Source organism: Octodon degus, unplaced genomic scaffold, assembly GCF_000260255.1.
Source record: "Octodon degus isolate 3935 unplaced genomic scaffold, OctDeg1.0 scaffold00215, whole genome shotgun sequence".
NCBI classification, from domain to species: domain Eukaryota; kingdom Metazoa; phylum Chordata; class Mammalia; order Rodentia; family Octodontidae; genus Octodon; species Octodon degus.
In genome coordinates, this window is record NW_004524791.1 from 188,153 (window position 1) to 203,576 (window position 15,424).

A 15,424-nucleotide genomic window follows, 5' to 3' on the forward strand; every position below is an offset into this window, starting at 1 on the left:
CCTGAATCCCCTCCTGACCCATCAAGGAAACAGAAAACAGGAAAAAGTAAGGTTTTTGTTTTGTTTTGGCTTGGTTTTTATGAACAGCATCAAAACATAATTCGCACACCCCAAAATTCACCTTTTTATTTTATTTATTTTTGTACCAGGGACTGAACTCAGGACCTTGCGCTTGCCAGGCAGGTGCTTATGCCACTGAGCTATCTCCCCCGGCCCACCTTTTTAGATGACTTTTAGGGCTGTTATCCATATCATCCCATTCCACCCCAGGAGAACCACGCTACCCCACCTCCCACTCGCCACCCCGTTGCCAGCTCCCACCCTCCCCCTTCCCAGCCCCTGGCAGCGGCAGGTCCTCCTCCCCCTCGAGGGCACCCCTGCCCTGCCCGTATCTCACAGGCGGCTTCTGGCGTCCGCCTCTGTCTGGCTGCTTTCTGCCGCAGCCGGCTCTGGGCTCACCTCTGCTGTGACAAGATTCCTGATGCACCGGTGATGGTCGAACTCACGCATACATTCATTCCACAAATCTGCCCCTACCTCGTGCCTCTAGGGGGCCAGCCAAGAATAAAAGCTACAGTACACCCTAACCTAGAAGATTTCTAAAGGGGAGAGGAAAAGAAAAACAAAACTTAAGAAACGCACAAATGAGTAATTTATGTAAAACATTCGTGGGCTGGGGGCAGAACAATCCAGCACAACATAATCGACAGTGGTGATCTGAGGGGGAGAGGAAGCTGGATATGGGGCAAAGAGAGAGGCTGCAAGCCTCGTGGCCTGCAGAGGCCTCCCACAGGGGCGTGCAGGGAGTCGGGAGGCGCGAAGGCCTTCGCCACCCCTTGCCAGGGCTCCCTGCCGTCTTGGAGCTAGAACTGCCTGTTCCCGAGCGCGACTCCGCCCCTCGGAGCTCCACCGTGTCCGGGCCGCTGGCCCCGCCTACCCGGGGCGAGGCCCGCCCCCCGCCCAGCTCCGCCCCGCCCGGCTCAGGCCACGCCCCATCAGGCGCCCGCCGTCATTGGCCGTGCGCCGCCCCCGCCCCCGCCCTCGCACTTCCGGGCGGAGCCATGGCGGTACCACGGGCCGACTCTGGGGCTCCTGCGCGCCCGCCCCACCTTCCCGCCTTCCCGCCGCCCGCATCCTGACGCCCCCACGACAGGTGGCGACGCGCGCTGTGACGGGGCGCCAGGCAGGGGCGGCGGATCGTGGTCACCGCGTCGTTTTGTGCCGCTGCGGCGCGGACGGGATAGGGCCTCAGGTGAGCCGGGCAGCGGGCCGCGGCCGCAGGTGAGGCTCGTCCCTTCAGGTGAGCCCTCCCCCGCCTCGCCCGGTCAGCCCTCGTCCCGCCCCCGCAGGTGAGCCTAGTGCTGCGCCGCGCGCTCAGCCCCCAGCCCCGCGCCGCTCTCCTGAGCCGTCCGGGTGGCGGGTGTCCCCAGGTCCCGTAGCGGTGGCCCCGAGCCCCAGCCGCTGAGGCCTGGCGCGGTGCGTGCAGGTTCTGTCCGCGGGGTGCTTCCTGCTCTGGCACTAAGGACTAGCTTCTCCCCAGCACCCCCGCAGACCCCCTGTCCGAGACGTGGGCTCTGCCCCGTTACCTAGGGAAAGACGTTTCACACTAAACTGGAGGGCGAGGGTCTCCACCCCGTACCTGCTCAAGTTGCACAGCCGGCAGCTGGCACCCAGCACCCTGGGAAGACGAGCCCCAGACCTTGGCTTGAGTACAAGGGACCCTCCAGCGTTGGGAAACTCTGGATATCTCGGCCTAGAAAGGATCGCAAACCAGAGCCCAGGGGGCGGCGGGAGGGGCAGGGCATTGTTTTCTTCCGTGTGACCATGGGCGAGCCCCTGGGCTACCTGAGCGTGGGCAACTCTGTGGCAGGGCTGGCGACCCTGTCTCCGAGGCCAGAATGAAAGGGGCAGTCAGGTGTGCAGTGGGCACTGCATGAATGCTGGCTTTCTGGCTGGGCCTTCCAAATGCCCAGGGGCAGTGAAGATCCATGGTGGGTGCAGCTTGTCACGATCACAGAGTGGTCAGTTTGTCCAGAGAGATCTAGTTGTCCCTTCTCCGGGGAAAGAGGATTGGGATGAAATGTCACGTATTTCTCTCCTAAGGGAACACAGTAGCCCCCTGAGTGTCTCCTTTATCTCAGAGCAGTGCTGAGTTCTTGTTACATTGTTCTTTCTTAGAAGAGACTTGAGAAGTAACCCGATGGTTCTTAGACACCCAGCAGGAAAGATTCCTCTGTGAGCCCTCAGCCAGTCCACCCTGCCTCCCCAGGCCCCCACTGCTTGGCTCTGGGCAGGCTGGTGGAAACCTTCACCCTGGCCGGCCTGTTCTGTAGCGCAAGGGTGAAGTCTGAAGTTAACGCCCTGGCCTAAGCCTTCATTCAGGGCTGGGCACTTCCCCCCAGCCACGCAGGATAGCCTAGGCAGTGGTGTGGAAGCTGCAGGGGGCTGTTTGTATCATTGGAAGCTCTAAAAGGTTGGCCATCACTGGAGGGGTTATGAGGAGCTGGAAGCCTCTGGGTTGGAGCCCTTGCTCCCCGCTGGCTGTGTGAAGCTGGACAGCTTAGTTCAGCCCTCTGTGACCCCAAGAGCATAATGTGCTGGTCTGGGTGGGGGATAGTGGGGCTAAAGGAGGGAAGAGGCGAGAAAGCCCCTGGGGTGGGACCTGTGTCTGGAGGGCACTGTGTCTTCACGGCGCCATGATTCAACCTCACTTAGGGTCCCCAGCAAGTTGAGGCCTCACTGTGTCCTCAGGCTCAGTGCTATCTCTTGCCGGAGTAGCTGTGGAATGAAAGGTGTACCTGGAAGTCCCTCAGCTTCTTCCAGGGGCGCAGTCGGGCTGATGGTCCCTCATGCTAACCTCATTCTAGCCAACAGGCCCGCTTCAGGTGAATCCCCTGAAAGCAGGTACACCACACTGTGGTCAGGGTTGCTAGTAAAGTTCACAACAAGGCTGACAACCTGATTTTCTCAACTTACAGTGTCAGAGTTCTTTGTAGTACTCCCTTCTCTCCCGCTGTCCTCCAAGTAACTTCTTTGCGTGCTCTTCCTGTCTGCTGGTGGGACCTGTAGTGAATGAGTGACCTGGCTTTCCTGCTGCACACTTGGGAACCCCATTCTGTTCCAGGGCTGCAGTCTCTTCTGCGATGGAGGGAAGCAGACAGACTCGAGTGTCCCGGCCCTACAAGATCAGCGAATCCTCAAAGGTCTGTGAACAGTGCTCGCTGCCTGTTTCTGGATAACTCATGCACAGACTGACCTTCGTTTGTGGTGTTGCTGATCTCCACGATGGCTAGTAGAGGTAGAAGCCAGCAAGGAGCAGACAGTGCAGTAAAATCAGAGGCAGTGTGGGACAAGGAACATTTGTGAACACCATGGCCAGGTGTTTTCCACTGTGGCATTTGAGAGCATCCTCTGTCACAGTCTGATTGACTTATTGTCTGTATCAATGGCAGGAGACTGACTGGACAATATAAGAAGTTCTGACTGCCCGAGTGTGGTGGCGCATGCCTGTCATCCCAGCATTCAGGAGTCTGAGGCAAAAGGATTGGCTGAGAGTTCAAGGCCAGCCTGAACTGAACAGCGACTCTTGCACCCTTACGCATGTGTGTACAAACATACATGTGCAGAGAACTAGGCATGGCCAGCTGGCTGGCCTCAGCAGTCTGAGCCCAGGTGTGGGGAACCAGGCCTCAGCAGGTGGTCAAGAGCATTTGGAGCAAGTGGGGTGCCCGCAGCTCCCGGGACAGTCCCCAGGCCTAGTGACAAACACTGATGGTGCCCTGTTTTCTGTAAAAGTATCCCATTGCTACATCAACACCTATAACATTCATGATAAAAGCTGCCCACATGGAAGGAGAGAAATCAAGTGGGGAGAAAAAGAGTTAGATTTTATCTGCCAGCTTATCTGGAATGTTTTAATTTCTTAAAGCAACACAAAGATGAAAAATGATATTTGTTAATCCATGTTATTAATATTTTAAAGTTCTTGATGCTAGGTACATAAATGTTTGTTTCATAATTGCCTGATATTTTTTAACAAAAATTCCTTATAAAACAAAGTTTGCCTAGGGAAGATTTTCTTTTTTTCAGTACTGAGAGTTGAACCCAGGGCCTCTGCACTCTCCTCCATCCCTAGCCCTTTTTTAAAATTATTATTATTTTTTTTATTTTGAGACAGGGTCTCACTGAGTTATTCATTTGCCCAGGATGGGCTCAAATATGGACTCCTCCGGGCTCAGCCTCCAAGAGTTCTGGGATGATAGGCACACTAGAGATTAAATTTTATGGTTACTTTGGGTCACACATTCTCAGGGTGATACACTGTCCCCAAGGGGGTGTAGATTGGTTCTTGGGGTGCAGAAGGAATTATATCCTTTCTGCCTAACGTAGAAGTGTTCAGGCATCCCTTAGGCAGACAGCAGTGTGCTGGTGATGGCGAAATTTGGGGGATAGGAGGCAGCTCTTAGGCCAAAATAGCTTAAAAGGCTTCTCAGTGGAAAATAGAGAAGCACTGTGCTAGAAAGGGAACTGCGAGGACGGCGCAGGCTCTTGGCTACGGGGAAGAACGTGGGGCATTGCGCAGGAGGGGCCGGCCCCCTGAGAACAGGCCCTGCTGCCAAGCTCTGCTTTATCTGTGTGGAAACCCAGACGCTGAGGCTGCTTTCTCAAAGGGGCTTTGTGTCTGGCACAGGTCTCGGAGACACTGTAGCTTTCTAAGTTTGATAACGCTGGAAACCTTCGTCCTTCGCAGCCAGATTCTGAGTTGGTCCTTCTGAACGGAGCTTTTCAATGGTGCTTTCTGGCCGTCAGTTGGCTGTTTCTGCTCCTAGCCTTGTCTGAAGTGTGTCCTTGCATTTCTATACACAGGCCACACCATGTGGCCTGCACCTAGATGGGAAGAATAAGCTGGGCACGGGGCTGCACCCCTGTCATCCCAGTGCTCATGGAGGCTGAGGCAGGAGGATTGCAAGTTCTAGCTGAGTCTGGGCAACTCGGTGACTTAGTGAGGCACCATCTCAAAATAAAAAGGGTGGAAAGTGGAGTCCAGGGGGAAGTCATGGGTTCAGTTAGAGGGGGATAGGGAGGGAGAGGAGCAGCAGTGGCCTTGGGGTGTTCCTGCCCCATCTTTAACTGTGCCCTCCCTGCAGGTGTACCGCTGGGCCGACCACCCCACCACAGTGCTGCAGCGGCTGAATGAGCAGCGGCTGCGTGGCCTCTTCTGTGACGTGGTGCTGGTGGCTGAGGAGCAGCGTGTGCCTGCACACCGCAACCTGCTGGCCGTGTGCAGTGACTACTTCAATTCCATGTTCACACTGGGCATGCGCGAGGCCTTTGAGAAGGAGGTGGCGCTGGTCGGGGCCTCGCCCATCGGGCTCAAGGCCGTGGTGGACTTCCTGTACGGCGGCGAGCTGGCTCTGGATGGCGGCAACATCGATCATGTGCTGGAGACGGCGCACCTGCTGCAGATCTGGACGGCGGTGGACTTCTGCTGTGAGTACCTCGAGCAGGAGGTGAGCGAGGACAACTACCTGTACCTGCAGGAACTGGCCTCCATCTACAGCCTCAAGCGGCTTGATGCCTTCATTGACAGCTTTGTGCTGAGCCACTTTGGCACGCTTTCTTTCATGCCGGCCTTCCTGCAGAGCGTGTCCATGCAGAAGCTGTGCCTGTACCTGAGCAGCAGCCAGGTGCAGCGCGAGTGTGAGCACGACCTGCTGCAGGCCGCCTTGCAGTGGCTGACGCAGCAGCCGGAGCGCGAGGAGCACGCCCGCCGCGTGCTGGAGAACATCCGCTTCCCGCTCATCCCCAAGGGTGACCTGCTGCACCGTGTCAAGCCGGCCGTATGCGCACTGCTGCCCCGGGAGGCCGGCTGCGAGGACTTCATTGAGGAGGCCGTGCGCTACCACAACAGCCTGGCGGCACAGCCCGTGCTGCAGACGGCACGCACCGCGCTGCGCACTGACGGCGAGCGCCTGCTGTTCGTGGGCGGCGAGGTCTCTGAGCGGTGTCTGGAGCTCAGCGATGACACTTGCTACCTGGACACCAAGAGTGAGCAGTGGGTCAAGGAGACCCCGCTGCCAGCCCGGCGGAGCCACCACTGTGTTGCCGTGCTGGGCGGCTTCATCTTCATCGCAGGTGGCAGCTTCTCACGGGACAATGGAGGGGACGCAGCCTCCAACCTGCTTTATAGGTATGACCCCCGCTGTAAACAGTGGATCAAGGTGAGATTAAAGCGGATTCTTTCTTTACTCTCCAGGCCGCTCTCGGTCCCTTCACCCAGCCTTATCCTACCCTCCCTCCCCACCTGTGCTGCTGTGCACCAGGCGTGAGAAAGAAGCGGCCCCCACCTGGCCCCCACCACAGCTGGGGAGAGGATGGGCAGGTCCTTGTCGGGTGGTCCCTTCACCACTTGCAGAAACACCCTGTGCCTGGGCTCCAGCACTGTCCTGGGCGGGGTGGCCCTTGACATGTGGCCAGTGCAAGTGAAGAGCCGCATTTTCAGTTTTATTTAATTTTGACTAGTGTTTTAAACGTAAGCAGCCACACGAGGCTCTTGGCTAGCACACTGTCATTCGCACATGGCTGTTCATCTCTGTGGAGCTTTGCTTCTGGAAGAGTTTTCAAGAGGCCAGAGCCAGGCGGGGTGCACAGGCCTATAGGCCAGCACATGGGAGGCCGAGGCAGGAGGTTCACTGAAAGCTCGAGGTCAGCCTGAATTAGTGCAAGACCCTGTCTCAAAAAAACTGAACCAGAAGCCGAGCATGGTGACACAGAACTGTCGGCCTAGCACTCGAGGGGCTGAGGCAGCAGAATTTGAGGCCAGCCTGAACTGCATGGTGAGACCCTGTCCCAAAGAAAGACAGACAGACAAAACAAGAAAACAGGCTGCAGAGCCTGCGCTGGCCCTGGCTGTGGGGAGAGCGTGAGCCTCACTCAGGTGTGGTTGGGGCATTTCACCACCCTCACACCCATGCCCTCGCCAGTGTCAGCTTCCACGCTTGAAAACTAGAGTAACCTTGGAGGTTGGGGGGCTATGGCCCAGGGTGACTAGCACCTCATGGATGGGGTCCCCGTGTCCTGCATACCCCCCGTCCAGCCCGCCCTCCTGGCATTTATTCGTATAGCTCCTTGTTCCTGCTCAGCCCTCAGCACCGATCCGGGTGGGACACCCTCCTCTTATTCCTGAAAGTCCAGCCCCAAGGCCATATCCCTGCTCGGAAGAGCTCCAGCTGTGGAGTCAAGCCGCAAAGCTTTGTGGGGGCTGTGGCCACGTGGTCTCCTGCAGGACCAGGCTCGTGTGTGTTCTGCAGAGGTTATTCAGAAAGCAGGAAGACTCGGGTCTTCTACTTATAGCACCAATTTCTGCTGTTGAACCAGATGGCTAGCATTATTAAAGCTTAAAATACCCAGGGCTGGGGTGCGGCTCAGTGGTCGAGGGTGCTCCCCCGGTTCCCCTAGACCCAGGCTCCATTTGAGGTGCTCTGAAATCTGATGGGGGGACAGAAGGCAAAGATGATTTTTTTTTAACTTCAGAAAACTTCTAAGCTGACAGTTCTGAACTGTGTATCCTGTGTAACCTTGGTCCATGAGGTTAATCACATGGCTACACAAGTTTGGGGAACCATGGGTCCGTACTCCCCCTACGTACAAGTCCTAAGGAACCCGGGGGCTTGTCAAGCCGCTCCAAAGATCCCTGTCTTTCCTCAGTTTGAGTCCTGTCCCCAAGCTCGCTTGTCCACTGTCACACCCTCCTGGGCCGTGCCCTCTGAGAACACGGAGGTCCTAGGGCCAGGTGAGGATGGCTCCCTGGTCGGGGGAAGGTACAGGTGTCTCACCTCTGCAGGTGGCCTCCATGAACCAGCGCCGTGTGGATTTCTACCTGGCCTCCATCGAAGACATGCTGGTGGCCGTCGGCGGCCGGAATGAAAACGGAGCGCTGTCTTCTGTGGAGACGTACAGCCCCCAGAGCGACTCCTGGTCCTACGTGGCTGGCCTGCCGAGGTGAGTCGGGCTACGCTCATGCTCTGGTGTGACATTTGCCTGCTCACCTCCTGCCCGTTTTGGCCTCAGGTTTGGGCAGTGCCCCCTGGTCTCTCTCACGGAGCAGTGGGTATGCTGGAAGGAGGAGCTCTGGCTCTGGCTCAAGCCCCGACCTGAGCCCGGTGCGGGTAAGCCCTCCAACACAGCAGGTATTGCCCACTGAGGCTGTTCCACTCCTGAGACCAGAGAGCTGAGTGTTGAGTTGTGGACAGGAAGGGCCTTCCTTGCTGGCAGACCCCCCTGAATCGGGGCAGGAGTTTAAAGAGGTGAGGGCCTTTTTCTCCTTACTCCCACAGGGGCCCGACGACAGCCTGTTGGGCAGGTTGATGCCGCTCTCTGTTCATGGGGCTCCCAGGGCACACAGTGGGGTGCCCAGGACAGTAGCGTGTCTCCTCCCCCCTTACCCTGCTGCTGCCTCCTGCTGTACTTACAGAGCAGCTGGGGGGATACTCAAACATGTACCATGTGAGCTAGCCCTGCTGTTTCTGAGACTTGGTCCCCCCACCCCAGAGTGAGAGGGTGTGTGCAGCCTGTGTGGACCTGTAGTCTATAAAGTCACATTTGTAAATGGGTCCCAGCCCCTCAAGGCCAGGTAGGGGTCCTGGCAGCAGTGCCCACTCCTTGTGGATGCACCCTGCCCATTCTCATTGCCACCGTGTATGGAGGCCTGGGTGGGCCCAAATGGCATGGGTCAGGGGTGTGAGCATTGGCCCCTCCCTGGGTCCCCTGCGCTCTTGGGGCTCTGTCAGCCCACATTCCAGGGGAAGAGGGGAGCTTAGCAGTGCAGTTGGCATCTACAGTCTGAGTGTGACAGTGCCGAATCATAGCCTGGCTGTTTCTTTTTTTAATAATTTTTTTTTTTTAAGTTTTTGTTTATTTATTTGTGTGTGTGTGTGTGTGTGTGTGTGGCCAGCTCAGCCCACCAGGGGGCGGGGCTGGCTGGCATGTGGTGCTGGGGGATCGAACCGCGGTCCCTGTGCTTTGCCAAGCTTGTTCTAAGTAGGTGCTTTAGACCACTGAGCCATCTCACCAGCCCCAGCCTGGCTGTTTCTGAGTGGACTGTGAATGTCCATGTCACAGTGAGCAGCTGCTGCTCATTGCTGTTCTTGCCTGCCCTTGCCTCCTGCCACCACCATGTCAAGGCCACGCTGTCACCAAAAGCCCTGCCCCATCACCTCTGCCCTCCCACCTTGGTCACTACTGCCCAGAACTTCATGATGTCATTTCCTGGGCTTTTTTATTTTGACCTTTAATTTTGTTTGGTTTTATTTATCTTTTTATTTTATTTCTTGGCTTTTGTTTGCTTTGTACGGGGGCTCGAACCTGGGTCCTTGCGCTTGCCAGGCAGGCACTTAAACTGCGAACTACCTCCCCAGCCCTGCTTGTGGTTTTGAGACTGACTTTCACTCTAGTTCAGGCTGGCCTGGATCTTGAAATGATCCTAAAGTTTCACTTTTACAGGAGTTTTAGGTATACAGAAGATTGAGCAAAGAGCACCAAGAGTTCTGTGTGCCCCTCTGTGGGGCACAGAGCCCCCCCACCCTTCGCCCTCTTGGCATGTTCCAGGGGTTGTTGCTGGGTGGCAGGTCTGCCTTTGTGCCACACGCTCCTGGGTCCCCATGAGTGTCATAGGGAAGAGTCCACAGCCCCGGTGCACCGACCTGGCCCTGCCCTACCCACCCCCGCCAGAGTGACCTCATAGCTAGAATTGCACCTTGTTCCTTCTGAAATGTTGTCTGTCACCTGAATAGCACTTTGTCTCCAGGTTCCCAGCCACTATAAGAAAGGTCCTGGCCTGGCCCATGCAGGGGTCCAGTGTGGGGAGACAAGTGAGGCTGGGCCCCGGCCAGGCGTCCTGACCACAGGCTGTGGGCTCACCTGCATACTGTCTCCTCTTGCCCATTGATGGCTGGGTCTGTAAAGTGTTTGTGGGAGTCCCTACCTGTAATCCCTGCTGGAGGCTGAGCCAGGGGGATCACCTTGAGTTCAAGGCCAGCCTGAACAGCACAGCACGACCCTGTCTCAAAAAATCAAACAAACAAAATACGGGAAACCGGCTCCCTGCCTTTCCTCCTTCAATTCTTGCAAGCCCCATGGGGCAGGTTGCTCCATTTGCAGAGGACAAGCCTGAGAGGCCTCAGCCTGGCACTGAGCCCTGCCCTGTCCTCGGTCCCTGCAGGTTCACCTACGGCCATGCAGGCACCATCTACAAAGACTTTGTGTATATCTCAGGGGGCCATGACTATCAGATCGGCCCATACCGCAAGAACCTGCTGTGCTACGACCACCGCACAGATGTATGGGAGGAGCGGCGGCCCATGACCACAGCGCGTGGCTGGCACAGCATGTGCAGCCTGGGGGACAATATCTATTCCATTGGTGGCAGCGATGACAATGTAGAGTCCATGGAGCGCTTCGACGTGCTGGGCGTGGAGGCCTATAGCCCACAATGCAACCAGTGGACACGTGTGGCGCCGCTGCTGCACGCCAACAGCGAGTCGGGCGTGGCCGTGTGGCAGGGCCGCATCTACATCCTTGGCGGCTACAGCTGGGAGAACACAGCCTTCTCCAAGACCGTGCAGGTGTACGACCGCGAGGCTGACAAGTGGAGCCGTGGGCCTGACCTGCCCAAGGCCATCGCTGGCGTGTCCGCCTGCGTGTGTGCCCTCCGGCCTCGGCTGGAAGACAAGAAGAAGAAGGGCAAGGGCAAGCGGCCCCAGGACCGCGGCCAGTGACCCTGCCACCCCCCCGGACCCCATAGCCACCCCAGCGGCTCCTGGTCGTGCTGTGTGCTCCTAGCAGCACTTTCCACTTGCAGAACTTGCGCCGCGCCTGTGGTATCACAGCCACCAGTTACGTAGACTTCACATAGCGTGCTGCTTGGGTAATCACCCTGGTGCCCAGCAGTGAGCGGAGCGCCTTGCACCAGGACAGGCACTGAGGGCTGCTCCGGCCTCCCCCAGAATAGCTCATGCGGCCTGAGGAATGTAGTGGAACTCGGGGCCATGAAGGATAGCCCGTTCAGTGCCTCTAGCTTTGAAAAGCATAGATTCCTGGGTCCCCTCTCAGAACTGTCAAATCTGAAACCAGCAGGGAAGGAGCCGGGCCTGGTGCATGCACCTAGAATCCCCGTACCTGGAAGGCTGAGGCAGGAGGATCGCTACAAGTTGAGGCCAGCCTGGGTACGTAGAGAGTTTGCAACCAGCCTGAATTACACAGCAAGACCCTGTGGCAAAATACCCTAAATAACTAGAACTACCAGGGAAACCCCAAGACTGTTTTCCCCGGCTCTGTGATGGAGCACCAGCCATGTTCGGGAGTCACCCACGAGGCTGTGGAGGACACAGACCTGTGCACAGGCGGGTGAGGCTCGAGGAGTCCCCGGGGAGCTGCGCCTATTTCTGAACAGTCCCATTTTTCCTGGCGAGGAATCTTTCTGAATTCTGAGAGATTCCAAGTAACCAAGAAGGGAAAGGAGAAATGACACGAAGCTCCCTGTTTATAAACATGCTATAATTTGTGCTTTTTTTCCTCTGCCCTAAACCTACTGCTCTCAACACCAATGTGCTGACCTCCCCAAATCTGTCTTCCTTCCTTCCTTCCTTCCCCCCTTTTTTTCTTTGGTACCAGGAATCAAGCTCGGGACCTGGCACATGCCAGGCAGGCACTGTGCCCTGATCTGGCCCCTACATTTATTTCTCAGGAAAGGAAGCCTGAGCATGCGTCATCTTCTCGGCTGCGGGGCTGGGCCGGAGCCCGTGGGGTGGCCCGTGCATCTTGGCCCCGCGCCTGCTGCTCGGCACACGGCCTCGCAGGGCAGATCCTTGGTGCGCTCCCTCTGCCCATTGCTCCCTGGCACCAGGCTCCTCCGGGTGACACCTGGCCTTCCTCCGCAGCCACGGACACGTCTGGCTCCATTGCAGGTGTGCAGCTGCACCACCTCCAGAACAGACCTGGAAACTGACCCCCCCTGCCGACCGCCTTGGACCGCAGCCACTGCAGCCTCACTGGGCAGGCTTGGGTGTGAGTGGTGGGGCGGAGCCCTGAGCTCAGGACAGTGGCTGTGCCCTGTCCTTCGGCAGCGCTCTGGTCCTGAGGGCAGGTGTCGGGATTCCTCGTGAGCCCCGAAGCAGCAGAGCAGCTCTGCTTCTCCTGCTTTTCTCTGCGCTGTGCCTCTCCCTGCCGGGCCACGTGGCTTTGGATCGACTGGTGATGTTGCAAGCCAGGAGAGATGAGGCAGCTTGGGAGTCGTACTGCCGAGTTCCCTGTTCATCAGGCAAGCAGTGTGCGTGCGTTGTCACCTGCGTGTGGCAGTCTCTAGAGGTTCAGAGAATGCAGAGAAGTTCTGAGAGGCACCCGCACCGACCAGGGGACACTCAGCTCTGTGCTGAGAGCTGTGACCTGGGTGTGTTAAAGGCTCTGAGAAGGCCTGCATTCACCGCTAGCTGCCTAGCCAGCTTTTGTAAACCCCTTTGAGCCTGGCATGCTTCATTTCATTCCTAGTCCCAGACCGCCATGAAAGGTGTTTGGGAGAGGTTGGGCTCCTGATGGCCAACAGAGAGGGCACGTGTGGCAGTGGTGCCATCCCGGCACACACACGGTGACCTCGAGCCTGGAGCTCTACGTTGTGGCTTATGCAGGGTCTCTCCATTTTTGCTGGGGCTTGCATGGGACAGCTCTGGCCTAGCTCCTGATATCCTGGTGCCGTGTGGGACCCACACCAACCCCTGCACCCATGTCCGTGATGCCTCTCCCAACAGTGTGGGCACGGTTTGCCGTTTAGGTGTGGAACCTAGTGATGCTGAAGCTGAGCGTGTCCCAGTGGGGAGAAGACGGACGTGGGGGTGGCAGCTTGTGGGCTGCTGAAGGCTGGAAGGTTCCTGAGCCTGGGGGGCTCCTGGGTCAGCTCTGCTTGCTGGGCTTTGAAGCTGGAAATTCGTTGCCCTGTGTGGTCCGGCTGGGAGAAAGGGTAGGGGTGGGGGGGCTGGGCAGCAGTCGTGTCCTTTCAGAGCAGGCATTGGGGCTGCTGTGGCAGCAGACCACTGTGAACAGAAACATCACATGTGCCCTTCCCTGGAACTGTCCATAATCCTAGCACCCAGAAAGCTGAAGCCGGAGGATTGCTGCAAGCTGGGGGCCAGCCTGGGCTGTATAGTGAGTTCAAGGCCAGCCTGAACTGCATAGTGAGACCTTGTCTCAAACACCTCCCCCACTCCCCCCCAGAAAATCATAAATTGTGCTCTGGGCTTTTTGGAGCTTTGAGAAAACCTGAATTGATTTTCCTTGACCTTTCAAAATCAGAACAGCTTTTATTCAGGTTCTGATTTTTCTTATTTTTAAAAGAATTAGAGGGCCAGGAGATAGCTCAGCGGTCTGAAGCGCCCGCTTCGGCAAGCCGAGGAACAGGCAGGGTCTGCCATTCCATTCCTGGCCCCACGCGGTGCAAGCCCCGCCCCAGGGAGGGCCGGGGGCTGCAGCTCAGCAGTAGAGCACTTGCCTCGCACGCACGAGGCCGAGTGCAATCCCCCCACCACCAAAAGTAAATAATAAAAGAAGCTACAGCTTTGTATTACTATAGGTTTGACCCTCACCTGAGCTAGGACCGCTGTCGGCATAGGACAGACGTGTGAGCCTAGAGGGGACAGGAGGGAAGCTGATGTGTGCTCGTCGTCTGCAGAGCTCTTCCTGCCACTTGTGTCTCGATTGGCCAGATGCGGTAGCGCGTGCCTATAGGAGGCCGAGGCAGCAGATCTGCTTGAGCCCAGGAGCTCGGGGTCAGCTTGGGCAGCACAGCAAGAACCTTCCCCACAAAAGACATTGTATACGTATAAAATCAGACCAGGGCTGGGGGGATGGCTCAGCGGTCCAGGTGCCTGGATGGCAAGCTCAGAGATCCGAGTTTGATCCCCGGTACTGCATACCATGCCAGCCCTGAAATTGGGCGTGGTGGCACATGCCTGTAATCCCAGAACTGGGGAGGCTGAGACAGGAAGATCACTACAAGTCTTAACTATTTAGTGAGACCCTGTATCCAACAGATAAATAGAAAAAATAAATTTTTTTTAGTAAAATAAAATTAGACCATCTTCTTGTGCTTAGACCTCAACTAACCTTTCATACATCCTGCCATTTTATTAAGGCTCCCAGCAGGACTATGAAACCTCAACTGGGGCGAGCACAGGTGTGTATTTATATTCTGAATGCCCCTCCTCCACCTGGGAGCCGTTCAGTGCCCTCAGGGTGCTGTGCAGTCTCCAGAAGCTGTCTGGCAGTGGAGGGCACCTGCAGAGGGCAGTGGCGTCCGTCCTCTGAGGCCCAGGACTGTAGTCAGATTTTGGGGAGTTAAATACCATGGCTCCAGGTATCTGACCCCGTAGCCCCTTAGGGATCTTGTTGACAAGCAGCTGCGGCTGGGCTACCTAGTGTCTCCTGGATGCAGCCATCTGTGGGAGAATGGCTGGCATCGGGCCCCAGCCTGATCTTCTGCAGCTTACACCGGACAGCTACACAGGCGCCTAGACACCTGGCCTCGCCTCTGCCAAACCTGGCTGTTTTTAGAGTTTTTTGAACTGTTTTGATACTTTTTGATACAATTTGCTAATCACCATTTTTGTAGCCCTCCTGCCAGGGCCGGCATCGCAACCCCGGTGTGCACTCCCTGGCTTTGACTGGGTGAGCAGGGTCCTTGGTGAGGCCCAGGACTGCCTCTGGCTTTGACTTTGGCAGTCTGGCCCTCTCCATGGTTGCACAAGGCTGCACGCAACCAAATGGCGCTGTTCCGGGCCCGGAGGACCAGAGGCGCGGGACACATCCCAAGTCAAGGTCTGGTCTCTTCCCTTCCACCCCTTAAAACTCTAAAGCCGTGAACCACCCTGTTACTTGGTAGACATGCTGTCCTCAGCAGGATGGGCTGTTCATTTCTTTTTGTTTACAGGGATAGACTGGATGGATCCTGAGGGGGCTGCAGGGGTCAAGCAATTGTCCTTTGTTGCCTTGGTCAAAAGGCAAATTTTGGTGCTGGAGGGACAGATGGAATATGCCCCTCCCTGTCAGTTTTCTGGTAGAAAAGGAACACCAGCTTACAGAAGTTATGGGAAAGCTGTGTCAGGTTTCCTCAAAGAGAAAGGGGGGAAGATCCTTTGGCTTAATCACCATCCCTTTATACATTAGTTGAGACAGCTGATGATTAAGGAGCTCATTGGTTATGTTCTGGCTACTAATGTCACTGAAACCTGTAATTTATGTTTGTAATTTGTTGCTTTTTATATTTGTAATTTGATGACATTCAAAGTCTTTGTCTTAATTTTCGGCACAATGCTTTTTTGTTTTTAATTCCATACAGAGTATTCAATTCTTGCAAACACATTAAAGTAATTTGCCTGCT

The 15,424-nt window shown here is 56.4% G+C and overlaps 1 protein-coding gene across 4 annotated transcripts; it reads left to right on the forward strand.

Annotated features, from left to right (window-relative positions):
- Positions 1 to 1,064: 1,064 nt before the first annotated feature.
- Klhl36 (kelch like family member 36) lies at positions 1,065 to 13,941 on the forward strand. 4 transcript variants are annotated; one of them, XM_004644967.2, is made up of 5 exons: positions 1,065 to 1,300; positions 3,125 to 3,203; positions 5,148 to 6,221; positions 7,844 to 8,001; positions 10,220 to 13,941. In XM_004644967.2, exons 2-5 carry the CDS (start codon positions 3,144 to 3,146, stop codon positions 10,773 to 10,775), a joined length of 1,848 nt encoding a protein of 615 aa, XP_004645024.1. In that variant the 5' UTR covers positions 1,065 to 1,300; positions 3,125 to 3,143; the 3' UTR covers positions 10,776 to 13,941. The 4 variants fall into 4 exon arrangements, with proteins under 4 accessions (XP_004645024.1, XP_023561007.1, XP_023561005.1 ...); XM_023705239.1 differs by having other exon boundaries at positions 7,862 to 8,001; XM_023705237.1 differs by having other exon boundaries at positions 1,065 to 1,281.
- The last annotated feature ends 1,483 nt before the right edge of the window (positions 13,942 to 15,424 follow it).